Source organism: Penicillium argentinense, assembly GCF_028826775.1.
Source record: "Penicillium argentinense strain IBT 30761 chromosome Unknown utg000005l_segment0_segment0, whole genome shotgun sequence".
NCBI lineage: Eukaryota > Fungi > Ascomycota > Eurotiomycetes > Eurotiales > Aspergillaceae > Penicillium > Penicillium argentinense.
In genome coordinates this window covers 3,381,399-3,404,758 of record NW_026622664.1, presented here as the reverse complement: position 1 = coordinate 3,404,758, position 23,360 = coordinate 3,381,399, and the positions used below count along the sequence as shown (strand labels likewise).

The 23,360-nt window shown below is 50.6% G+C and overlaps 10 protein-coding genes across 10 annotated transcripts; 6 read left to right on the top strand and 4 right to left on the bottom strand.

Moving 5' to 3' along the window:
- Nucleotides 1-878: 878 nt before the first annotated feature.
- Nucleotides 879-2,494, bottom strand: N7532_006063 (alanine--glyoxylate transaminase; the record flags this gene model as incomplete). The annotated part of the gene is made up of 2 exons (XM_056618557.1): nt 879-1,950; nt 2,052-2,494. Coding segments are annotated over 2 exons (1,515 nt in total), but the record flags the coding sequence as incomplete, so codon positions are not given.
- A 792-nt stretch (nt 2,495-3,286) lies between these two features.
- Nucleotides 3,287-4,115, top strand: N7532_006062 (vacuolar protein sorting-associated protein 29; the record flags this gene model as incomplete). Its single annotated transcript, XM_056618556.1, has 4 exons — nt 3,287-3,343; nt 3,408-3,422; nt 3,486-3,899; nt 3,969-4,115. 4 exons carry the CDS (start codon nt 3,287-3,289, stop codon nt 4,113-4,115), a joined length of 633 nt encoding a protein of 210 aa, XP_056474715.1.
- Nucleotides 4,116-4,715: 600 nt separating this feature from the next.
- Nucleotides 4,716-5,546, top strand: N7532_006061 (polyadenylate-binding protein; the record flags this gene model as incomplete). The annotated part of the gene is made up of 3 exons (XM_056618555.1): nt 4,716-5,194; nt 5,251-5,338; nt 5,403-5,546. 3 exons carry the CDS (start codon nt 4,716-4,718, stop codon nt 5,544-5,546), a joined length of 711 nt encoding a protein of 236 aa, XP_056474714.1.
- Nucleotides 5,547-6,128: 582 nt separating this feature from the next.
- On the bottom strand, nt 6,129-6,968 carry N7532_006060 (uncharacterized protein; the record flags this gene model as incomplete). Its single annotated transcript, XM_056618554.1, has 3 exons — nt 6,129-6,335; nt 6,567-6,657; nt 6,769-6,968. The coding sequence occupies 3 exons, from the start codon at nt 6,966-6,968 to the stop codon at nt 6,129-6,131; spliced, it is 498 nt and encodes a 165-aa protein (XP_056474713.1).
- A 31-nt stretch (nt 6,969-6,999) lies between these two features.
- Nucleotides 7,000-10,120, top strand: N7532_006059 (NEDD4 family E3 ubiquitin-protein ligase; the record flags this gene model as incomplete). The annotated part of the gene is made up of 9 exons (XM_056618553.1): nt 7,000-7,019; nt 7,215-7,261; nt 7,371-7,476; nt 7,566-7,699; nt 7,755-8,988; nt 9,039-9,332; nt 9,382-9,519; nt 9,575-9,970; nt 10,021-10,120. 9 exons carry the CDS (start codon nt 7,000-7,002, stop codon nt 10,118-10,120), a joined length of 2,469 nt encoding a protein of 822 aa, XP_056474712.1.
- Nucleotides 10,121-12,608: 2,488 nt separating this feature from the next.
- Nucleotides 12,609-13,402, top strand: N7532_006058 (uncharacterized protein; the record flags this gene model as incomplete). Its single annotated transcript, XM_056618552.1, has 5 exons — nt 12,609-12,665; nt 12,728-12,820; nt 12,878-13,031; nt 13,080-13,294; nt 13,349-13,402. The coding sequence occupies 5 exons, from the start codon at nt 12,609-12,611 to the stop codon at nt 13,400-13,402; spliced, it is 573 nt and encodes a 190-aa protein (XP_056474711.1).
- Nucleotides 13,403-13,657: 255 nt separating this feature from the next.
- Nucleotides 13,658-14,574, bottom strand: N7532_006057 (pirin family protein; the record flags this gene model as incomplete). Its single annotated transcript, XM_056618551.1, has 2 exons — nt 13,658-14,172; nt 14,229-14,574. The coding sequence occupies 2 exons, from the start codon at nt 14,572-14,574 to the stop codon at nt 13,658-13,660; spliced, it is 861 nt and encodes a 286-aa protein (XP_056474710.1).
- Nucleotides 14,575-16,125: 1,551 nt separating this feature from the next.
- On the top strand, nt 16,126-17,314 carry N7532_006056 (DUF3712 domain-containing protein; the record flags this gene model as incomplete). Its single annotated transcript, XM_056618550.1, has 4 exons — nt 16,126-16,289; nt 16,338-16,777; nt 16,842-16,966; nt 17,015-17,314. The coding sequence occupies 4 exons, from the start codon at nt 16,126-16,128 to the stop codon at nt 17,312-17,314; spliced, it is 1,029 nt and encodes a 342-aa protein (XP_056474709.1).
- Nucleotides 17,315-17,773: 459 nt separating this feature from the next.
- Nucleotides 17,774-20,123, bottom strand: N7532_006055 (Hsp70 family protein; the record flags this gene model as incomplete). Its single annotated transcript, XM_056618549.1, has 12 exons — nt 17,774-17,973; nt 18,037-18,169; nt 18,232-18,412; nt 18,483-18,500; nt 18,562-18,659; nt 18,710-18,809; nt 18,862-19,120; nt 19,179-19,245; nt 19,306-19,350; nt 19,405-19,853; nt 19,906-19,976; nt 20,032-20,123. The coding sequence occupies 12 exons, from the start codon at nt 20,121-20,123 to the stop codon at nt 17,774-17,776; spliced, it is 1,713 nt and encodes a 570-aa protein (XP_056474708.1).
- Nucleotides 20,124-20,493: 370 nt separating this feature from the next.
- Nucleotides 20,494-21,788, top strand: N7532_006054 (uncharacterized protein; the record flags this gene model as incomplete). Its single annotated transcript, XM_056618548.1, has 3 exons — nt 20,494-20,560; nt 20,611-21,252; nt 21,307-21,788. 3 exons carry the CDS (start codon nt 20,494-20,496, stop codon nt 21,786-21,788), a joined length of 1,191 nt encoding a protein of 396 aa, XP_056474707.1.
- Between the last annotated feature and the right edge of the window lie 1,572 nt (nt 21,789-23,360).

Genomic DNA, 23,360 nt, shown 5'->3' with positions numbered 1-23,360 from the left:
GACGATTAAGGAGGGCAGAGGATCATATATCACCCACTTTCCAGGCAAATGCAGACATTCCAGCAAGAATGGAACATTTCGACCCCAGAAACCCGGATCTGTCCCGAGCTGTCAAGGGGCTCCGCATGGAAACCTACTCCGCGACACTTGTGGATAGAAGGCCGTGACGGGATTGGACGATATATTGAGATTTTTTCCATTTCCGGGAGATCGATATCACTCCCGGTCGGGAAGCGTGTTTTGACGTGGCTGGTACGAGTTGTGCTATAGTGTTGAGGTTTTGTTGTTTTTGGAGAGATAAGATGACAGAAGCCAAGCATGTCAAGTATGCATTTTTGGCGGTGGCTTTGGGTCATCCTGAATATACATCCATCACATCACATGGATCGGTCCTACTCACAGATGTGACTATTCTACCATTGACCATCCACTCTCATATAGATGCTTCCAAAGTCTGTTCTTATCGATTTGAGCTTCCATTTAAATTCTCTTCGTGGATTCAATTCACAAGTGTTCTACACGCTCTTCATCTGAACGGCGACATACGCATGTGGTCACATTCCAAACCCGGGCTGGCATTCCGCGCCCATACCTCCCATCTCACGGGGAACAAGTGCCCCAGATTCAAATAATCATGGATTGGCTCTAGTCGATAGAGGGTATTTTGGATTTTGACTCAATTCGCATTGCTCTCGGTCTTCGTTCTCGTGGTAGAGGGGTGTCTGCAGTTCAGCTGACTAGTGGGCGTATTTTCCGGCCTAGGCTGGCTGTTGGCAGCAAAGTACCATCTTCTCAGCTACGAATACAAATCGTATCAAACAGTACTGGTAAAGTCTATATTCATTCAATTCGCAGTGTTTATCAATTTATAGAATCATTTACAGTCCCTTGGCCTGCTTAGCCTCGGTCAGAGCCTCCTTCAACGCCGCAAGGGCGTTATCAATGTCCTTGCGGTTGGGGTCAGAGATAGAAACACCCATGTGGCCGAATCGGATGTACTTGGTGGCAATCTCCTTGTGCAGACCAGCTGCGAAGATGACACCGCGCTTCAGCAGACCGGGCAGGACATCGGGCGGGGCAAGGCCGTCAGGCAGGTACATGGCAGTCATGCCGTGGGCCTGGCAGTCGGGGTTGGGGGCCAGCTGCTTCAGACCAAGCTGAGCAACGGCATCCTTGACCTTGTCAGAAGCCTGGGTGTGGATGGCGAAGCGCTCAGCCATGGGGCGGGCGGTGATCTGGCTGAGAGTGGTGTGCAGGGCGTGCACGAGCTGGGTGGGGGGAGTGGCGAAGTAGCTGGGCTTGTTGTTCTCATAGTTCTGCATGATGGGCAGCCACTTTTGGATGGAAGCATAGTAGGAGGCGGCGGGGGTCTTGCGGTTGGCGGCGACGTCTAGGGCGCGACCAGAGACCATGACGATGCTCAGACCAGGCGGGCAGCCGATGGCCTTCTGAGATGCGGTGACGACGGCATCGAGGTCCCACTCGTCGAAGGCGATCTCCTCGGATCCGACGGAGCAGACACCGTCGACGACGACGAGGGTGGACGGGCTGACGCGACGGACGATCTGGGCGACGCGCTTGATGTCGTTCAGGACACCGGTGGAGGTATCGACGTGTGTGATGGTTATGACCTTGTAGGGCTTCTTCTGGAGGGCGGCCTCGACGTCCTCGAAGGCGGGACGCTCGCCGATGGGACAGCGGAGGTGGTCGACGTTGGCGCCGTAGGTCTCCAGGCAGGCACCGAAGGAGTCGCCGAAGTATCCGGTGTTCAGGACGAGGGCGTTCTCACCGCGCTCAACGAGGTTGGACGACACCAGATCCCAGCCGAGGGTACCGCTACCGGCGATGATGAAGGGCTGGGCAGTCGGGCTGGTGGATTGGAAGAGCTTGCGGGTGAGGGAGATGGTCTCGCCGAAGACCTTGACGAAGCCGGGGGCGACATGGCTCTCACTAGACACGATGGGAGTGAGCAATTGCCAGTAGAAGGCAATGAAGCCATTGTATTGCAGGCAGAGCAATTGAAGGGCTTGCAAGCTTGAAGGTTGACTCACGCGTAGTGGGACATGGACTGGAGGACGGCATCGTCAAACTCGATGGGGCCCGGGATGAGCAGGGTGTTGTGCGGCGCTTGGGTCGACATGGTGGGCTGGGGCTCAGGAGCTGGCTCAGGAGGAATGGAGCGATCGATGGGTTTATATTCGAGGTCGTCGGGGGCAAGGGAGTTTCTCTCGGTCGAGAAGGGGGTGTTGAGGTCAGGCAGAGGCAGGCGCTGGTCCAGATGTCTGGAGATCAGGCTGAGCCGCTGCGTGGTGGATTTGGTCGCCAGCTTTCCGGTTGCGGCGGGGTGCCGCGGGGTATTTTGGGGGAGGATTCGTGGTTTGCTTGTGAAATTCCCGAGGGAAACTGTGTTGCTGTCGGCGATCGCCGCCGAGGTCGCGCTGGCGGAGGAGCGGGATTGGCTGTGTCGGATGACAGCCGAAGTATACCGGGAGGGCTGGCGAGAGCAGATAGAAGTAAAGATGGTAATTATGATGACAGAAAGTAGTGGAGAGTAGTGGAAGGAGGTGTATTTAAAGATCCTTCACGCTTCCCCATCATTTTTGATCATGTCGGCCGGGACCTACCGTGTGCCGGGGCATACGCTGTACGCTGCGTTCCACGGGGAGAATCCGGGGTAGAGATCGATCGATTATGTTTGAGAGGATTGATCGACTGGAATGCAATTTGGCTATTTCGGTATACTGGTATGCGCAGTGCTGTGCCCCGAAATACAGAAACTGCACGCTACGGAAGCACTTCCGATGGCATCACACGGGATAGATACTGAGATAGCAATGAATGTACTATCAATTACACCAAGTCAAAGAAAACAAAATAAAACCATGTACGACCATCGAGTATACAAACTAACAGTACTTTCAGTACTAGATCGCCAAATTGACCACACGAGCGTTCTCATCGAGTAATACCTTGCTGTCACTATCATTGCCCTCCTACTCCGCCCGATGCTTGCCTCAAACAGTCCACGGTGTGCGCAGTACTCGCCATTCTGGAAATCCCAGCCCTGCGACTCGGCGAGCTCCGCAGACGCGCATCCAACTGACTGGTCGACGCTCACCGAAGACTTGATCAACCATATCGGGCGAGAAATACTTCGGCTTGCCCAGCCAATCTGGGTGCCTGGATCCTCAGGCCGCGCTAACCCCGTTAGGCAGGGCAGTTCCCCGCGAACCTTCGAAGCTCCAGACGACCTTCGCTACTGCCACCTTCTCCACCATTTCCCAGCATGACCGCCCGCTTGGTCCTGGTCATCGGTGACCTGTTCATTCCCGATCGCGCTCCAGTATGTGTCTCAATCCCGTGCTGTCTTTCCGCGCAATTTAGCTAACAACTCCGACCATCTCCAGGACCTCCCACCAAAGGTAATCACCCCAATGATCGACCACGTATCACCGTTCCCATCTAACCCGCACCGTCTCGAATAGTTCCGGAAACTCCTCACTCCCGGCAAGATTGGCCAGATTCTATGTCTCGGTAACTGCACCGACCGTGAGACCTATGAGTTCCTTCGCGGGGTCGCCCCGGACCTGCAGATGGTCAAGGGCGACTTTGACGTCGACTCGCCCAATCTCCCCGTCTCCAAGATAGTCGAACATGGCAACTTGCGCATTGGTTTTACGCATGGTCACACCATTATCCCGAATGGCGATGCCGACGCCCTCCTGATTGCGGCCCGGCAGATGGACGTCGACATCTTGCTCTGGGGCGGCACCCACCGTTTCGAGGCATTCGAGTTGGAAGGTCACTTCTTCATTAACCCGGGTAGCGCGACAGGTGCGCTCAGCTCGGGATTCTGGCCCGAGGGCGAAGACCCGACACCGAGCTTTTGTTTGATGGACGTAAGTGTCCCCTGTGGGATGACACGGGGGACTGCGTGATGCGTGTATGCTAACATGACCCTACTCCAGATTCAAGGCGATGTCCTCGTCCTGTATGTCTATCAATTGAAGACCGACGCCAATGGAATTGAGAACGTGTCGGTCGAGAAAGTCTCTTTCCGCAAGAACCGCGCCCCAGTTCCTGCAGCGGCAGCGCCTGCTGCGACCGACTCGTGAAATCGTCTCGACCGTACCCTTATACCTCAGACCCTCCTCCCTTGTACATAGTCCTTTCTCTCGTCTACACTCCCTGTCCAGCTGGATGGTTGCCATGCAATTGATATTTGATACCTAGAGCTACCTGAGCTAGCCATTCCCGATTGGATGATCATCGCACAAAGAATTCCTAGGGTAGGCTGGAACCGTACACACTATCTTGAAATTTAGCCTGAAATTCATCTTCACAGATTTTATATTATTCCTAGACAAGGACAAGTTTCATGCGTGCCTCACGCATCCGATAGACATCGTCCACCGACTCAATTACACTAGTCCCGAACCGGTAATGCGCCCAAACCTCAAAAGGCGGCCGGCGCGACTCACTCTCTCGCCCCGCAAAGATCTCCAGTGAAGGTACCTTCACATCCAGGAGTTTCACCGCACGCTCTCGCCGAAACAATTCACCAATCTCCATTCCTCGCCAAATCCTCCACCACCACATTCCCCCACCCCGACCGCAGCACCCTCGAGCTCCAGCCGCCGCGGTAGTTTTGGGGTCGCTCCAACTTGCACCGCACCGACAATCCAACCGTTTCCCACATTTCACACACACACACCATGTCTGCCGAAGGAGCCGAGATCCAGGAGGCGCAGGTCCCTCCCCAGGATCCTCAGGTCCCCCAGGAAGGTCAGGAGGGCCAGAAAGTAGTCGACGATGAGGTAGGATCCGGCACTGGGCTATTCGCGAAGAGCTCTGACGCACATGCGGGAGCTGATTCTTCTGTGGCTACCACCATTATCCCCTTGCAAAATGGCATAGCTAACATTTTTCCTGAACAGGAGGAGATTGCCGCCATGAAGGCCCGGGTCGCCGAGATGGAGAACGAAGCTTCCAAGCTGAAGGAGATGCAGCAGACGCTCGATGCGGAGACTGAGGGCCTGCAGGAGAACAAGGAAGACATTGATGCTCGCAGTGTCTTCGTCGGCAATGTCGACTACGGCGCTTCACCGGAAGAGATCCAGGCGCATTTCCAGAGCTGCGGCTCCATCAACCGTGTTACGATCCTGCTTGACAAGTTCACCGGCTCGCCGAAGGGGTACATTCTGCCTCTCCATCAATTCATTGATACTAGTTCCGCTGACACTTCTCCAGCTATGCCTACGTCGAATTTTCCGAGCCGAGTCTCGTCGCCAACGCCCTTGTCCTGAATGAAAGTGTCTTCCGCGGCCGCAACCTGAAAGTAAGTACTCTTCCTATTCACCAGTTGCCTCCTGGATATAACCAACATATTAATCGAACTTAAGGTTACCCCCAAGCGAACCAACCTGCCCGGCATGACCCGTGGACGCGGTCGAGGCGGATACCGCGGTGGTCGTGGCCGTGGTGGTTTCCGCGGTAGCTACCGTGGTGGATATCGAGGTCGTGGCCGTGGTTATGCTCCTTACTAGGGTAGAGATTTCCAATTTAGACCCCCGCTCATCTGCTGCCGGCGCTGCTGGCTCCTCTCTTTCAAATTTGTCCTCTTCGGGGTTCTGGCTTGGAGTTGGGGGTTGGGCATGTATAATAGGACGAGCTGCTGTGCTCGATGATCGTCCATAGCAATCCAGCGTTGCTCATGATTTGGTTTCACGTAGGATACAATGTAGAGTGGTGAATAGATGGATGTACCCCTTGTAGTATTTAGTTTTGTAGGGGAGTGATAATAGTGTTATCTTCGCAGTCCTCGGGGATCCTCGGCTTCCTGGGAGTCGAGATCGGAATCCACTGGAATACTCGAGTTCACTTGCTCATTGTTTTCAAGTGAAATAGAGATACAGATATTGCTTCGTTGCATGATGTTTAATTTTAGAAGACACGGGATGATATCTGGACGTGGACCCTCCAATTATTTCACTACTTCAGGGTAATGTGCTGAACAAAGTATTCATATTCTACTTGACCTTGCTATTGGCCGATGTCAGATGGGTCTAACTCTCGAGTATGATTTAAAAAGGGATTGGAATCTGCATGAGCCTCTATATCAATGTACTTCAGGGGACCTCCAAGATCATCTCATTTCCAGTGGCATTCAGGCAGGTGCCATTGTGAGAGGGGTAGCACTCTACAACGGCATGCACCTCGTCTTTGCCTAAAAAGGTCTTCCATTGAATGTAAATTACTTCGCTCAATGCAATGTTGACATCAAACCGGATATAGCCCGACTCGACAATGACTAACTCGAGTGTAAGCCGGACTGACTAAATCGGATGGAATCACGTGCGACTAATAATCGGGTCCCGTATAAACCACTTGTACTTGGAGCAGACACGCGGCAAGAGCATCCCAAATGCCATTTGTATGTACATATATTTTGCTTGCAGCCAAGGACATAAATCTCATACTAACTGTCCACCGCGTAGTCGCAAGCCACCGTAGAAAGTACAATCTCGCTGCCTAGCAGCAGCAGCTGGCACTATCAGAGCAGGTACCTCCCAGTCGCCACTGGCCATCCCGCCCGCACCCGCAACCAATATTACGTACGCCAGGCGTTTGCAGAGGTTTCCACCGGGCGCAGTGTGGCTGAACATTCAAAACTTGAAGTTTATAGAACTCGTCGTGATCGTGGTGCTGCTCAGCCCCCCCAGGTACCGTCCAAGTACCGCGCGCATAGTCTAGACACGGCCGGAGTACCTGCGGCGTACAACATCTGAACACTCAGCCCGGCCCTTCCCTCCCTCTTCTCCTCCTTCAACCTCCCAATTCCCGCTCCACCCCCCAACGACCGCCTCGCCTCCAGTCGCTTTGAGATTGGCGATAATCTGCCTGTCCCTGTTCCTCGTGGATGTGCGCGCCGCCTTTTTCGCCTCGGGCTTGATCGATCGGCTTCGCATCTGACGGCTTGTGAAGCACCCCCAGGGCAACATGGCATCCAACCTGCCAGCGTACGTGATCCTCCACTATTCCTCTCTCCCCCCGACCCAGCATCACCTTCCTTCGGTCGCATCCTGGATCGCATGCTGACATTTTGACTTGACAGCCAGCCCAATCTTCGGGTCACGAGTAAGATTGCCCTTTCCTTTCGCCTTGCATCCGGCGGGACGCTGCGGGGTCCCTCTTCGACATCAGACTGACTCTAGGACAATAGTTATCGCGGCAGACGGTCTATACAAACGAGATGTCTTTCGTATGTGTTTCTCATCGATACCTTCCTGACGCTGTTCTTTCGATCGCCGAGCCAATCTCGATCCTGGAACGGTTGAGCGATGAGCGGGGCTGACCAACCTTCATTATAGGATTCCCCGACCCATTCGCCGTGGCCACTGTCGGAGGCGAGCAAACCCATACGACCTCCGTCATCAAAAAGACCTTGAATCCCTACTGGAATGAGCCGTTCGATTTGTACGTCGCAGCCCCCACTTTCACTTGAGTCGGATGGAATCGGTGTGGCCATACGGATGTGGTGCTAACGGGTGGTGTCCTCGGAATAGGAGAGTCAACGAAGACAGTATCCTCGCGATCCAGATCTTCGACCAGAAGAAATTCAAGAAGAAGGATCAGGGCTTCCTGGGCGTGATCAATGTGCGGATCGGCGATGTCATCGATCTGCAGATGGGTGGTGATGGTATGATGCGATCGGCCTCAAGACTGGAGACCACAACTATGCTAACTCGCTCTAGAAATGCTCACCCGTGACCTCAAGAAATCCAACGATAACCTTGTCGTCCATGGCAAGCTGATCATCAATCTCTCGACCAACCTGGCCAATCCCCACCCGAATCAGCAAAATGGACTCCAGCGCCAACAGGCTCAATCCTCCACCTCTAGTGGTCTCGTCCCGCAGGTCGCTGCATCAACCTCGCAACCGCCGGCCGGTGCAAGCCACCTCGACATTTCGCCAGCTGCCGCATCAAGTTCTTCGCTCAACAACCGCGCCTCGACAAGCGGCCCCCCTGCGCCCGCCGCGAATGGAGCCGCCCCGCCCGGTGCCGGTGCCGCGTCTCGCGCGAATCTGAGTTCTTTCGAGGATAGTCAGGGTCGACTCCCTGCGGGCTGGGAGCGACGAGAGGACAACCTGGGACGAACGTACTATGTCGACCATAACACGCGAACGACAACCTGGTCCCGACCATCTGCCAACTATAACGAACAGAGCTCGCGCAACCAGCGTGAAGCCAACATGCAACTCGAGCGTCGGGCTCACCAGAGTCGAATGCTACCGGAAGACCGTACCGGCGCCAGTTCGCCCAATTTGCCGGAGGGCCAGCGAACGCCGCCATCTGGTGGTGCTCCTCCCGCTGCTACGGCCGCCGGGGGTAGTGCCCCTGGCTCGCACGCCAATGCCGTTTCCATGATGGCAACGGGAGCTACCACTGCAGGCACTGGAGAGCTCCCGCCAGGATGGGAACAGCGATCGACACCCGAAGGTCGCGCATACTTCGTGGACCACAATACCCGAACCACGACCTGGGTCGATCCTCGCCGACAGCAATACATCCGCATGTATGGCCAAAATCAGAACCAGGGAGGAAACAACACCACGATCCAGCAGCAGCCCGTCTCTCAATTAGGACCTCTGCCTAGTGGTTGGGAAATGCGTCTTACCAACACGGCTCGAGTCTACTTTGTGGACCACAACACGAAGACGACGACATGGGACGATCCCCGATTGCCCTCTTCCTTGGACCAGGGCGTTCCTCAGTATAAGCGTGACTTCCGCCGCAAGCTGATCTACTTCCGATCCCAACCCGCCCTGCGGATTATGTCTGGTCAATGCCACGTGAAGGTCCGCAGAAATAATATTTTCGAGGACTCATACGCGGAGATTATGCGCCAGAGTGCTTCTGATTTGAAGAAGCGATTGATGATCAAGTTCGACGGTGAAGACGGTCTGGACTATGGTGGTCTCTCTCGGTACGGTCTTCCCCCATTACTCATTTTGTCTCAGCAACTAACCATTCCAGTGAATTCTTCTTCCTCCTTTCCCACGAAATGTTCAACCCCTTCTACTGCCTCTTCGAATACTCCGCCCACGATAATTACACCCTGCAGATTAATCCTCACTCTGGCGTGAACCCCGAACATCTCAACTACTTCAAGTTCATTGGCCGCGTAGTCGGTCTTGCGATTTTCCATCGTCGTTTCCTCGATTCGTTCTTCATTGGCGCGTTCTATAAAATGATGCTGCGGAAGAAGGTCACCCTTCAAGATATGGAGGGTGTCGATGAGGATCTTCACCGCAACCTTGCCTGGACTCTGTAAGTTCTTCTGCTCGGGAAACCACGATTCAGAGCTAACTTTTCGCAGCGATAATGACATAGAGGGAATTGTCGAGCTTACGTTCTCTGTTGATGATGAGAAGTTTGGTGAGCGTCGCACTATTGATTTGATACCCGGTGGCCAGGACATTCCGGTCACCAATGAGAACAAGGCACAGTATATTGAGTAAGTTTTATTTCCGCCGTGTTTTCAAAGACAGTTCTAACGTAATACAAAACAGGCTTGTTACGGAGTGGAAGATTGTCAAGCGAGTGGAGGAGCAGTTTAACGCATTCATGTCCGGTTTCAACGAGCTTATCCCCGCAGACCTGGTCAACGTCTTTGACGAGCGCGAGTTGGAACTTCTGATCGGTGGTATTGCCGATATCGACGTGGACGACTGGAAGAAGCACACCGACTACCGCGGCTACCAGGAGCAGGACGAGGTGATCCAGAACTTCTGGAAGATCGTCCGCAGCTGGGACGCCGAGCAGAAGTCCCGTCTGCTCCAGTTCACCACCGGTACCTCGCGTATCCCCGTCAACGGATTCAAGGATCTGCAGGGCTCAGACGGACCCCGCCGATTCACCATTGAAAAATCCGGCGATCCTGCCGCCCTGCCGAAATCGCACACTTGGTTAGCCCCTCTTATTTTCCGGCATTATGTATTTTACTAACGTTGTCCAGCTTCAACCGTCTCGACCTACCCCCGTACAAAACCCACGACGCCCTGGAGCACAAGATGTCCATTGCAGTGGAGGAAACCCTCGGATTCGGCCAGGAATAGAGCGGCTTAACATTGAACAAGGTTCACAGGATTCTCTACCTCCTAGCTCCATACCCACGTTTCTTTCTTAAATTCAATTACTCGTCCTCCGACCCGCGCATCTTCCGCCTACATACCTCTCGTTTCATACCCCGGACAAAACTCACTCCCGGCGAAGCCGCAAAGCTCGCGCAGCTTCTTCTTCCATCCACGGATTGGGTTACATATTAAGTAAAGCTGGGTGTGAGCTATTGTCCTGCCAATCGTTGCTGATTTTGCCGGCGCTGCGTACGACTTTGTCACTGAGTGTTTTACCGCTGCCCACCACCAGTGGCGCCAGTGGTCTATTTATACCTGGTATGACAGTACGCGATGCCGGCTGCATGCTTGTTTTGCTGGATGGCGCTTTTGTACATAGGTTTTTCTTGCTACTTTTCTCTGTATCATCGTGAGCATGAATGTATCTCTTGACGGGTAATGTTTCGTCTGTAGCATCTAATCTGGCCAAGGTTTAGTTTTGGTCTAGTGTCGCAATCCCCGCTCAGCCCTGCGCCTGAACACTGTAAATTGCAAGTCAGATGCAAGCTGTCAGCCCTACGTATGTCCACACTGCAGGCGTGTTGGCGGAAATCCCCCTGGGCTTGGCCAGGCACCGTGGGAGACTGAGCGTACATGTTTGCCTGCAGTCTGAATCCACTTCCAAGGTTGTGGGTCGCTACGTTGATGGCGTGGACTAGGCTGTTGGCGTGGATGGGGCCGACGTTTGGGTGTACTTGCAAGGTACTTCACAGGCTGGGCTAGGTTACCTCAATAAGTGAAGAAGTGACTTGGAAGGTGTGGCTAGTGTTGAAGTTTTGCTGGGATGATGTGTTTGGGGTGGTAATTTTTAGATGGTAGGGATGGGATGATAAGCTTAATCGCGATTTTGAGTCGGTTCAAATGTGGTGGTATGTTTCGAGTGGCGTATGTTCTGGGGGTTCCGGATCCAATAGGTGGCCAGAGCAATTACGATTGTATATTGGATGAGAAGCGAGAAGATTCCTGGGGGGGGGGGGGTTTGTTCAGTGACATAATACGTTGTGTTGGCGTGTTGTTGATTTTGATCCTATGCTGGGAAGCTTTGGTAAACTTCCTATACTTGAGTTCGCAGGGACTGGTAATCTAAATAACTCTAGTATTCCATCGGCATCAAATGGTTTTCGTATTCCGTCTCTTATTCAGGTCTTGTAGAACATTGTTGCCGTTTCCCGCGAGATAGGACAATGCATGGATCTGTTTCCGGATAGACCCGTCAGATTTTCAGACATCAAAGGGTCTCTTCTGATTCCTACAACAACCTCCCGTGATTTGAATGTGCCTGACACGAGAGATTGATATGTACTTCCCAACGAGCATAAGTGCCCCGACAAGTTGTGCGGGGTAAAGATGGGGTTCACACGTTGATGCGGAGAAGCTGGTGAGTTCTACGAGCCGGCTTGCCGATGAAGAGTAGTACTACGGGCTAGATCTTCGGCGCTAGACTGAAAATTGGGGCATCTCAAATTGTTGACAGGATCTGTGGTGGCGTATTTCAGGGCTATATGAGGTTTAAATATATGTAGCAGTTCCAACCAAGCATCCAAATTTCCTCATTCTAGCACGCAATTTCCATGTTTTTCAATGTACTACGAGAAGCCTTCACAGCACAAATATGAGAGGTCTACAATCGCCCACAAAATGACGCAAAAATGCACAGAAAATGCCTCATTATGTCCTGACATCCAGAATGAGCGGTAACGCATTCTGGCCGTAAGACAAGCGCAAGGGTTGGGTTACTCATTTGATCCGAATTTTACGTCATGACGCAGGAACTCAACAACATTTCTCTCAAGTTGGCGGTGAAAGCATCTATAGCGCGTATCGAAAAAGAACACCTCCCCCAGCCATCTTCGGGACAGACTCTATCGAGTCGGAATCTGGGTAGAGACAAATTGCGGGGGTGGAGAACCAATCGGCCAATCCTTCCATGTTTTACCACAGGCACGAACCACGAATAGGGCCAAGATCAGTCTGCCCTGCCGAGCCAGGTCAACTCGATGCTATGAGCACCGGCAGCTGACTCGATGACCAGCTGACTCGATGAGAAATAATTATTGCGTGCGTCTGGGAAATTACGTAAAAGTCTGCAGAAGGTTCTAAGTGGGCATGTTGGGTATCGTCGGGGACTTGACAGGGGGTTTTGAATACCGTTTAAGAGAGCTTACTTCCCCGCAGAAAGTCCGTCAAGACGATCTTGAATCGGTCGTAACAGAAGAATATTCCTTGTTCTGCATCTCCCAAGGTACTCCCCATTAGTATGAGAGATCCTCGGATCTAGCCCCCGTGCTCGGTTATGCGTTACCCCGCTGATGTGTCATAGCGCCCGGAAGTTAAGCTCGCTTTAAGCAGACTTCATCGGTATAAGTACAGGGATCAAGTCATTCCTTGTTGCTTGCAAAATCTGAAAAAATCTGTGTTTTATTGCTGAAAGATGAATTCTGAGAACGCTTTCAAAGTGGCCATTGTTGGCGATGCGGGGGTTGGAAAGGTAGAACTCGACTGAAGCTATAAGTATGACAAAGTTGGATCAGATGCTAATGTCTTGAGTAGAGCAGTTATATCAAAAAGCATTTCGCACCGGAGTTTGACTGGCAATACTTGCAAACCGAAGGATATGAGGTTACCAGATGGTCTCAAACTATGGTAAGCCTTTGTCAATTCGGTACAATTAAGCATCCGTCTGACAAGCGCATAATTTAGACAACTTGCCACGTTGAAATAGACCTATGGGATGTATCCGGCAGTCGAAGCAAGCTATCAGAACGCCAAAAATGGCTGGCAGGGAGTGATGCAGCGATTATAATGGTTGATCTGGCACAGCCAACAAGTTTTGAAAATGTTATTCGCTGGCATGGTAAGCTTGAACCAGCCACTCAAAGAGCATTGGCTGATGTTGTAACAGAGGAGCTACTATTGGCCAACCCGTCCGGTCTACCGGTTGTAGTATGTACGTGGAAACCGCTACAGAAAGGCAAGCTTCTGAATGTGGACCCGGAAACCCTTCTATGGCTGGGTGAGACGGAGAATGTACAGTTCTACGATATCGCCGCAGATATCTCTCGCTTTGATCAGCCTATATTGTACATTATACGGAAGCTGCTGAATGATCCCAGTGCGGTAAGTCATCAACTGAATTCCGCGCTCGGATTTTTTCAGACTAATGGTTGATAGGAATTTTGGTTTCCCTACACCGTATCGGATGAGGACATTGAAATGCATGACTGACCCGATGGCTAAGATTCAAGCGCCTATTTGATCGGGGATATGGAAATCCGTTGGGACAGAAATGCGAGGGCTCATCACAAATTTTTCATTTCCATCTTCAGTACAAGCTTCCTTCCAGGTCCGACTTCGGTATATCGGCCGGAAGTAAAAGAAAAATAAAACAAGACATTATTCGCTTTCATTGAGACCCACGAGACCCAAACGCCATTTATAAACCATTTATAAAATCACGAAAATTATAAAGTCTCATCGCCCTTAGTTACTGTCCAGAACAATCACCTCTGCATCAGCTTCGCCAATACTCTCAAAGCTGAGCGAATCGCCCGCATTCACCAAGGTAACAAAAGCACCATCACCCTCCTGAAGAACAGAGTCATCATGTCCATTGAGCTTTACACTAGCTTTGCCTTGCTTAGTCATAGGCAGGTGAACGTAGACATTCCGCTTCTTCTTGAAGCAGACTGCATCGCCAGCACCTACAGTCCAGTTGAACGTCGAGCCCGGAGCGATAATGCCGGCTCCCATCACAAAATCGGCATGGATGGGAATCGTATCAGGGATCTTGGGGACGGCAGCTTCTTCCTCGGCCGGGGTCGCCTCGGGTCCGGCGGCAAGTGGCGACAAGATAGGGACGAAAGCTTTGCGCTTAGCTTCCTCGCTGAAGCTTTTAGTGTGATACTGCGGCTTCAAGGAGCTGGCCCAGGGCAGGGCCCAAATTTGCAAGAAGTGAACTGCCTTGTTGGACTCGTTTTGTTCGGAGTGGGCGATTCCTGGTTCATTGTTAGCTTGATTCAATTTTATGGGGAAATTGGACGGGAAGACTCACCAGTTCCACCGGTAGTAAATTGGACATCTCCTCGCTTCATGCGATAGAACTGTTTCCCTTGTTCTCCCTCAGCCCCCTTCTTAATCATACTATCACGGTGCGTAAGCTCCCCGCTAAGAATGTAACTGAAGATCTCGGCATCGCGGTGCGGATGCGTCGGGAAGCCGGTTCGGGATGCAACGCGATCCTCATTCAACACACGCAGACTACCAAAGTTCTGAAAGCGACGATCAAAATACCCGGCAAAGCTGAATGTGTGATACGAGTTCAACCATCCGTGATCCGCGTGTCCGCGCTCCGCAGAGCGGCGGAGGACGACCTTGGCGTGAGAAAGAGGCTTGGACATTGTTGGGGTGGGAGTGTTCAATTTGTCGGTGTGGTTGCTGTACTGAATCACTTTGTGCTATTCAGAAATTGTGATTTGCGACAACAGCGGGAATGTAGTGGAGCTTATATACTGAGTAATTTGGCGCGTCTGGATGGCCGTAGAAAAGTCCAAGGTATGCTTAAAATAGGCTTATGGAAGCATTATCGAGCATGTATCAGCGCGCTAGTCCCGAAGGGGATTAGCGCCACCGATCGATTGCTGACGCGGGATTTGCTCAGATTCCGCGTGGGTCCCCATTGGCTGCACCTTGCCAACTGCACGAACACATGTGGGTGGAACTACCAGTGACTGCGCCAGCTTAGAAGATGCTGAGATCTCATGACTGAGCTAATTGGTCGAAGCAAATAAATTTAGCTGCTTCGAGACCTTTCAAGAACCGCGCAGATCGAATTGTGGACGTTATCGCATCCTTTCAGACCACGCTCGGCCTTCCAGTATCGCAGGGCAATTCAATTCAATGCGACGGAATTGATCAATTGAGCCAGTCAAAACTATCTTCTGGTCTATTCATGGTAGCACATCTCGTTTTCGACGTCGCCAAATCGGAGCTTGTCGTGTCACCCGCAGTTATCTGCGATTGATATTCCAGCGACCCTCAAGACGGCATGTAAGTATCTTGACCGATTACGATAAAATTGCCAGAGTTTCATCAAGAGATGGTATGCGCAAACTAGAGTGATTCTCTTCGAGCTGGATCGTCATGAACCAGCAAAGAATCGACGAAAGACGTTCATATTCAGCGCCGGCCGATGACCAACTCTTGGGAAGACACCCTCGGCAACTAGGGGGCTTCAAAAGCTTCGATCTGGTGAAACATCGGCCTTGCCTTGTTCATCCTCCCTCTGAATACACAGACTGGTCCATCTACGGCAGTTGCTGCGGGTCATGCCTGAAATAGTACGATCATTAGCACCCTGATTCAAGATAAGATAGATCATGAAAACGGTCTGACCCGTCCAATAAAGCCCTATTCACCACAAGTTTTCTCTTCCCCTCGGTCCGGCATTCCCACGAACAGTGCCATTTCCGGGGTCGTGGCGTGCATTGCGGATATCCACACGTACATTGGATAAGCGAGACCCTGATAAGCCCGTGGCACCGGCGGATTTAACCGGTTGGGTTAGAGATCGTCGGTCCCCTTTTCGGTGTTGTGCCTCGCCGCCGATCGGATCGCACAGCAATCGTATTCCGAGCACCGAATACGCGGGCTTCACGTGAAGTAGACGGCGATCGACAGTGTAGCACCGCGAGCCCCATGGGGTGCAAGCGAGCCCGTTTCAGATAAAACTTGGTGCAGGGCCCTGAAAATGGATTTCCTTCGTGGATGTTGTCGCGCTCACTAACCTGACAAGCCCGAGTCCGACGCCCGCGATAAAATGGGAAGCTGTCGCTCAGCCGCCTCTATTTACGATCATCGACGTTAAAGAACCTGATCCCGAATCCGAAGCTTAATCGATTCTTGACAGCGAGCTACAAAAGTCAAATCGCATCTACATTTGCGTCTCCACCATGTCCAAGTCCGATGTTGAGCAGAGCTCTGACTCGGAGGGCAACGATGCAACCGCCGCGACAAAGCCGACACTATGGCAGCGATTCAAGGCGCATATGAAAAAATGGTGGTGGGTATACCTGATCGCATTTATTGTGATTGTCCTCGTGACCGTTCTCCCAATGTAAGTTTTCTTTCTCAACATTTGTCGTGTCAATGCTAATGGAGATAGCATCTACGTCGGAATCCCGCATTTCGCCAATAAATACATCAACGACTACGACTACGACTACACCGGCCTCGTAATCTCAAACCCGCGCCCGACCGCATTCCACGTGAAACAAAAAAAATTAATGAACATGGGTGGAGGATTCAGTGGGAGCGGACATCTCTCGGCCTTCAACGCCAGCATTCGCGTCCCGGACACCGACGAAGAATTCGCCGTCTTCCCTGTACCACAAATCGACTTTAATGGCGGTGCGACTCTCGACATTGACCAGGATTTGGATTTATCCTGCGTCGACTGCTTGGCTGATATTGCCGTCAAGGCGGCTACCAACAAGAGTTTCGCGGTGTTGGCAACTGGGCATCCGGATCTGAAGCTCGGCGCCCTCCCCACGGCGCATCTTAACATCCACAAGACCCTCGATATGAATGGGTATAATGTTACCGGTATGTGCTACCCCCACACTGGGCCTCGGTATCTCTTTCAACCTGCTAATTTTTATGCTTATAGAATTCGTTAATGAGAACGGCGCATTCAACGTAACCAGCCTAGACCTCCTCGACCCCCCAGTCAACGGCTATAATTTCAATGCAACCATCTCAGTCCGCAACCCAACCCCTTTCAGCGTCGAAATGGTACGTACCCCTCCCTCTCCTCGATCGACACAATTCTAACAATACCAGGGCCACGTCACATTCAACCTCACGATGGGAGGCGACGAGCTAGGCTACGTCGACCTACCGAACCTCAAACTCGAAGAGAATATCAGCGACAACATTGTCCTTGGCAATGTTGACAAATCGAAACTCATCCAGGAGGCCTTGTTGGGCGATGGTACCGGTGCAACAGTGACGATCGGTGTCCGTGGACACAGCTGCGATTATAATGGGCAGGATATCCCCTATTTCAGCGCTGCGATCCGGGCGGTTTCGGCGAACGCTACGATTGATTTGCTCAATTATGCGTCGAGTTTGCTCGGGTAGAATTTATAAAGAGATACGAATATACTAGAGTTATTTCATCTTGCAGGAAATGTCACTCTCCTCGTGAGCTACAGGCTCCGTGATGCTTTTGAGTTGAACGACAGGTGGAACTTAATACCACGAGAGGACCGCAAACACGACTAATTTTTTCAACCTGTAGGAGAGGATCTACTATACAATAGTCTTTTCGAGGGAAACAATCACCGAAAAGAGAAACACCTCAATCAATATGAAGCCTTCAAAGGATTCACTCTCTGCCACGTGAGAGAAACGTACCACATTGAATGCTAGATATGGTGTCATCTTTTCTTCTTCCTTTACACGACAACAACAAAAACTTTCCGAAGACGACAATCCCTGAACGAGGAAAAGCCGTAAGACACTGGAATTTCATATCGTCGAGCTAGAGAAGCGAAAAATTGGTTCAGAAAACCAAATGGCACAGGAAACTAACTTCTCCTAGCAATACCTAGCCCGTACAGTTCCGTAACTCACAGAATTGATTTGCAAGTCGAGCAGCAAAGAAGCAGACAAGGGTGTGAGGACCAAGTCATAGTCGACACGATAATACGCCTCGCCCTTCGAATTCGTGCATAGATCAAAAACCTCTTTCGGAACATTGCTTAAGTCTGCTAAAAGATCGCAGAGCATTGAGGTATCTATTCAGTTTACAAGTAAGCAATGATATAGTCACATAATTTCGGGGCACCAATTGAACTCACTATCTCCACAACGGGCCGGAGCGTCTTCTGACACACAAAACCATAAATGGTCCTTGAATACGAAGGAGTGATGCAAGGGAACAGCCCTGTACCACGACATTTTGATTGGTCTCTCTTCGGAAATAGCATCACCCTATGCAACAAAAAGTGTCAAAAAACATAGAAGGAAGACGGTCCAAGAAGTGGATATCATACCTTGCAAATGTACCAGCACATATTGTCTTCTGCCATATATCTCTCTTCGTGATGACACCAAACTTTCTGATACGGTTGGTGGACAGAAGAATCGTACAGTGTTTGAAATCGTGTTCCGTAATGACATCGGGCCTTGCGGTTCGTAACTTGGTTTCCTTCAAATCCACGGTAAACAGCGCCACTAGTTTGTTCTATCAGTATATTGCCATTGTTTGTGCAAGTGCTATGACTTCAGCAGGATTTCAACTTACCGTACCACGGCAGACCATCTGAGGGAAATTGAATTTTCATCAGCGACTACGGATTATGTGAAGATGGAGATATACTAACGCATTCAAAGGCTGCATGATTTCGATCCCCTGGAATCTAGATTCGAGTCTCTTATAAAGGTACTGCGATGCACCAAGACCGCCAACAAGTATGATCGCCTTTTCAAGATTAGAATCGCCTCTTGAAATGGAAGAAGCGTTGAATTCACCTTGGTAGTCATGCCAGACTCGATGACGTTCTTCTCTTGCCCAGCGATCAGATCCTCGATCTTAGTCATGACGGGGTCGAATATTTCTTGAACGTCCCAACTGCCAAGAAGTCAGCATGTCTGCTTGGCCTCATGAGAAAATGTATCATTACTTTTCCATATGAAGCATGCCATTCATGATATTTTTGCCAGGGACATCTGGAACTCCAGGAACTGGTATCATATGACCCGTATCCACGTAATCATTGGCATCTTCAGGCCCCGAGTACGCATGCTTGACATCGGTCCGCCATCTCTCCATTATCTGCCGCTTGTTAGCAGCAGGCATTTTATTGTATGCTCTTTCACCAATAGCTTCAACGAGAAACTCTTGAAACAGTTCATCCAACATAAATGAGCCGCATATTTCGCCTGCGAGAATCAAAATTAGAGCGAGAGTGGGGGATGTCGAATGTTCGAAGAAAAGTACCTGTGCCCACCGTGACCTCTTCCATTCTGATGGCCTCTGTCTGAGTAATTCGATATGTGATTAGGTCCTGCGAGTCACAGAGTGAGAAAGACGATCGTGAAATCCACGATGTTTATCTAGTACTTACAACAGTCCCCCCACCAGCGTCACAAACAATGAAACAATCTCCTTTCTAATAATTTTCAGTCAAAGCATAATAAACCAAGGATCCCTAAAGAGTACGTACGGAAATCGAGTTTGGTTGGATCGTGCGAATCGTGTGGACGGCTGCCGCCTCGGGTTCAGAGAGCAAAAAGAGATCTGCCATCGGGATTCCAGCATAACGTGCGGCTTCCATGGTCAGGTCCTTCGCCTTGTCCGACCATACCGCAGGAACCGTTAAGATATACTGGAGGTGCATCGTCCTCAGCAAGCTGCTCACCCCTCGTCGCCCGAGAACGTCTTTCGCATGGGTCACAATGATTTTGAGGTAATCCCCAGCGACCTCAACGGGTTTTTTCTCCATCCTCTGAATGGTCTGCCCACTCTGGAGGGTAGGCGTAAACCGGAACACTTTGCTTGTGTCAAGCAACAACTTAAATCCTCGTACTGCTTCTTCGATGTGGTCGGCTTGGTAGCCCCAGCCGATGCCGTTATTCTGGTAAGAAAGAACCGTTGGAACCTTTTGTGAAGTGCCTTTTCCAAGGATTAGTAAATTTTTGCGACCACAGGTTTCTCCCAAACTTACAGTTTCCTTTTCCTGGCCATTCTTGGATTACTTCCATTTCTTCCTCTGCGCCCTCCAACGCCCAGGCAATGCTATGATAGTTAGCTCAACATAGCTGCATGGGCCTTGAGTGCAATGGGTGAATACCCGCTGTATGTTGTTCCAAAATCAATCCCAATAACAAGCTTCCTTCGCGGTCGAACCACCATGACGGGGTCTTTTGTTTCTTCGGCGGCCATGACGGGTGGATGTCGACGAAGTGAACGTGTGGAAAGATACAGCTCTGAAAGGTGTGAAGTGAGGAGTGAGAGTTCGTTGGAATTTCTTGGTATTTATGATTGGACATTTCGTCATCCATCGAGGGCAGCGTTTGAAGGGGGGCTGTTAGTGGTGACTCCTTCACTGAGAGAGCGGATCATGAAGTGGTCATGAAAACAAAGAGCGAGGAACGGCTTCTAAAATTACGTGGACAACTACTTATAGCGTTCCAACTGTCACCTCTGCCAGTTTTCTTCCAGATATCACAGCCAACCAAGTATTACTGTCTTTCTCTCACTCTTTCTCGCCTGTCTCCGGGCTTTCCAAACCCACGTCACTCACTGAGCCGACATGCCTCCTTTTTCGCGCATCACCGCATTCTTTTCTCAGCCCGCCACACGACACTGTCCAGGGGCAGGTGCGAGACAATGACCATCCTACTGAAATTCGGAGCGCTAATGAATATAGAGTACGACGAAGTGCAGAGATATGCAAATGAAGTCGCGGACCTTCGCCAAGAGTTTCTAAAGCTTCAACGGGAGGCTATAGCACATAAATGGAGGTTAAATGCAAACAATAAAAAGCTCGAGGAGGCCGAAATGAAGCTAGAAAAGTCAGTTAATTATTGCAAGTTTCTCAATCTCCAGCTTGAATCGAAAGATCGAGAGTTGGCTCGTCTTCAGAAAACGGCCACAGCATCTCTGAAAGCAGTCAATGCTGCAAAAAAATTCCAGGTCAGTGCCGAAGAACGGTATCGTCGACAGACAGAGATCTTGAACAAGAGGACGGCCGAACTTGAGGAAGCGGCGGACGAGAACAGCTCCCTTGCCTTTCAACAAATGATACTTACAAAGTGGACCGACTCTTTTGGCGACGACGAAATCAATCAAGTCATGGGAAGTCTCAATCAAGAGCTCGAAACATGGGTGAAACACCATTTTTATCGCTATACCTCTCACGGAGATACGTTTCATTGTGTTTATGGACTTGTCATAGACCAGATATTCCACGCTATTTTGTCTCGAGCCATGGTCGGCACCGCCGCTGATCTTCATCGCGACATCTTCAGCGATTATTTCGTGTCGCTCGACATAGAAGTCCAAAAGAAATGTTAGTAAAATCCCATTAGTCCCCAAAATTTGGCTTCTAATTAAGAAAGATAAGGCCCATCGCATGTCGCACAGCATTGGCGTTCTGCACTTAGCAAGGCAGCGTTTTCATTCGGCAAGGAACGTCTCGAAGCTGGCTGCTGTGGCTTGGTGAACCATGTTCAAACTAGGTGTGGTCATCTCTCCCCAACAAACCCCCAGAAACGCAGTGAAGAGTTGAGGTCTTTGATTTGGAAATTTGTGGAGTTCAAAGCCCGATTGGAATGCCAAGCCAACTTATACGTCTTTTTAATGGCTTTTCCTAACACGAGGTTTGTGGGAGATCAAATGGTCAGTTCTACAGGAGATTACGGTGCTAGCACACTTGTAGAGTATACCCTAGCGCCTGCTCTATTCAAAATTCCGTCAGGAAGTGCTGGAGGTTCTACAACTCTGGTGGTCAAGGCAATCGTGAAAACGTGCCCGGCTTTCCAAGGGATGATTCTGAATGGGGCCGGCGCCTCTGGGGACGATGAAACAGACAGTTCTTCTTTATGAGCAGAACTTCGGGGACCTTTTCTGAGCATGTATATCTGCAAGTTTGTGTGCTTCAATTTCACCGATATGGCAGGCTTGGGTGACAGGCCTTCCTCTATTTCTTTCGGATTTTTTCTATGTACTTCCTGTGAACACTCTGATAACTACTTTATAATCAGAGATAATCAATGGAAATACCTGCTCAGCTTCCAAGGTTGTCTTTCCTTGACAAGGGCGCTTTGCATCCACAACAATTTCTATACACCTGGCTTGTCGAGGCCCAATTCACACATCTTAGCAAGAGCTCAGATTCTAAACGAAAAAGGCTAGGGAGAGAGACAAAGAAGGGTATGGATACAGCAATATCTAATGCTAAACCCGAGCACTATAAATGGCTACACCCATCATACTAATGAGGATCCCCTACGGCTTCTTGCGGGCCAAATTTACTGCTACAGAAGATTCCCAAGCAGGTTTGCGAAGAGGCCCCAGTTGCATGGCACGTGACTTCAAACCGGCTGTATCTAGAGGTAGGAGTTCTCTCCTTCCACCAAACGTCTTCATTGAAAAACATCATCCATTATTCCTCGCGTACGTTAACCAACGCTGCTGTGTTGCTGTCTTGGAGCTCTAGCAGTAGCCAAAGTGTCTCCATTCCCTCTTTCACAGCATCACGATATCAACGCTTTCCAACAAGGTCATTTGCGGACTGTGAGTGGAGAGCAGACAGTCTTAGTGAACTCAAACCACATAATACTTGACCTTGGTCATCAGTATGGCTTTCCAACAACCCCACGAACGTGCTTCCTTTGAAGAGATGGTCGAAAATGCTTGGAGTGAAGGTAAAAAGTCCTTAACCTGGTATGATTGTTGCCACCACACTGAACCCTGCAGCAACTGCAGGAAGTGTCATGGCCCATGGGTACAATGTGTCCGATACCAAAGGAAGAGCAACAGAACTACAGCCTGTGGAAATTGCTTGTGGAATGCTTGTGGAATCGAAACTACAGGCGTTGCTTCTTCAACATGCAAATTGAAAGTGCCCGTGCCGAAGAACCCAACAAGTACAGCCAAACACTGAGGTTGCTTTTTCCGAAATTGCGGTTTTACACTCACAATCTATGACAGAAGCAACATCATAAGCCGGCTTGAGTTGGCGTTCACACTTGCTTGAGTCCCGATATTCAGTTGAGCATGGCCAAACTCGGGCAAGGACGATTTTTGCCGGCTCTCCAGCTGCAACTGTCGAAGGGATTGAGGCAGTCATTCCTCAAGGTCAAGATGTAAATGAGGTCCAAGCAGCCTTTGAAAATGGGCTCTCCATCTTGGATGAGCTTCCGACATTCCTTGAGAAGTATGGATGTGTGGCTGGCACCCAGGGTCCATGCTGAGATGTGACTGTTCAGTTGACCGTTCAGAAGACTGTTTTGAAGATTGTTAGAGTATATAGGGCGGTCAGGTTGAGGTACAGATCTCTATAATCCAGGCATCAAGCCCTCTTGAAATTGGAAAGTGAGCTTTGGCCGCGATAACCTTCTGTATACCGTATAAGTGAGGCACGCGAGGTTAGTGCATCGTATACTAAAACATAAA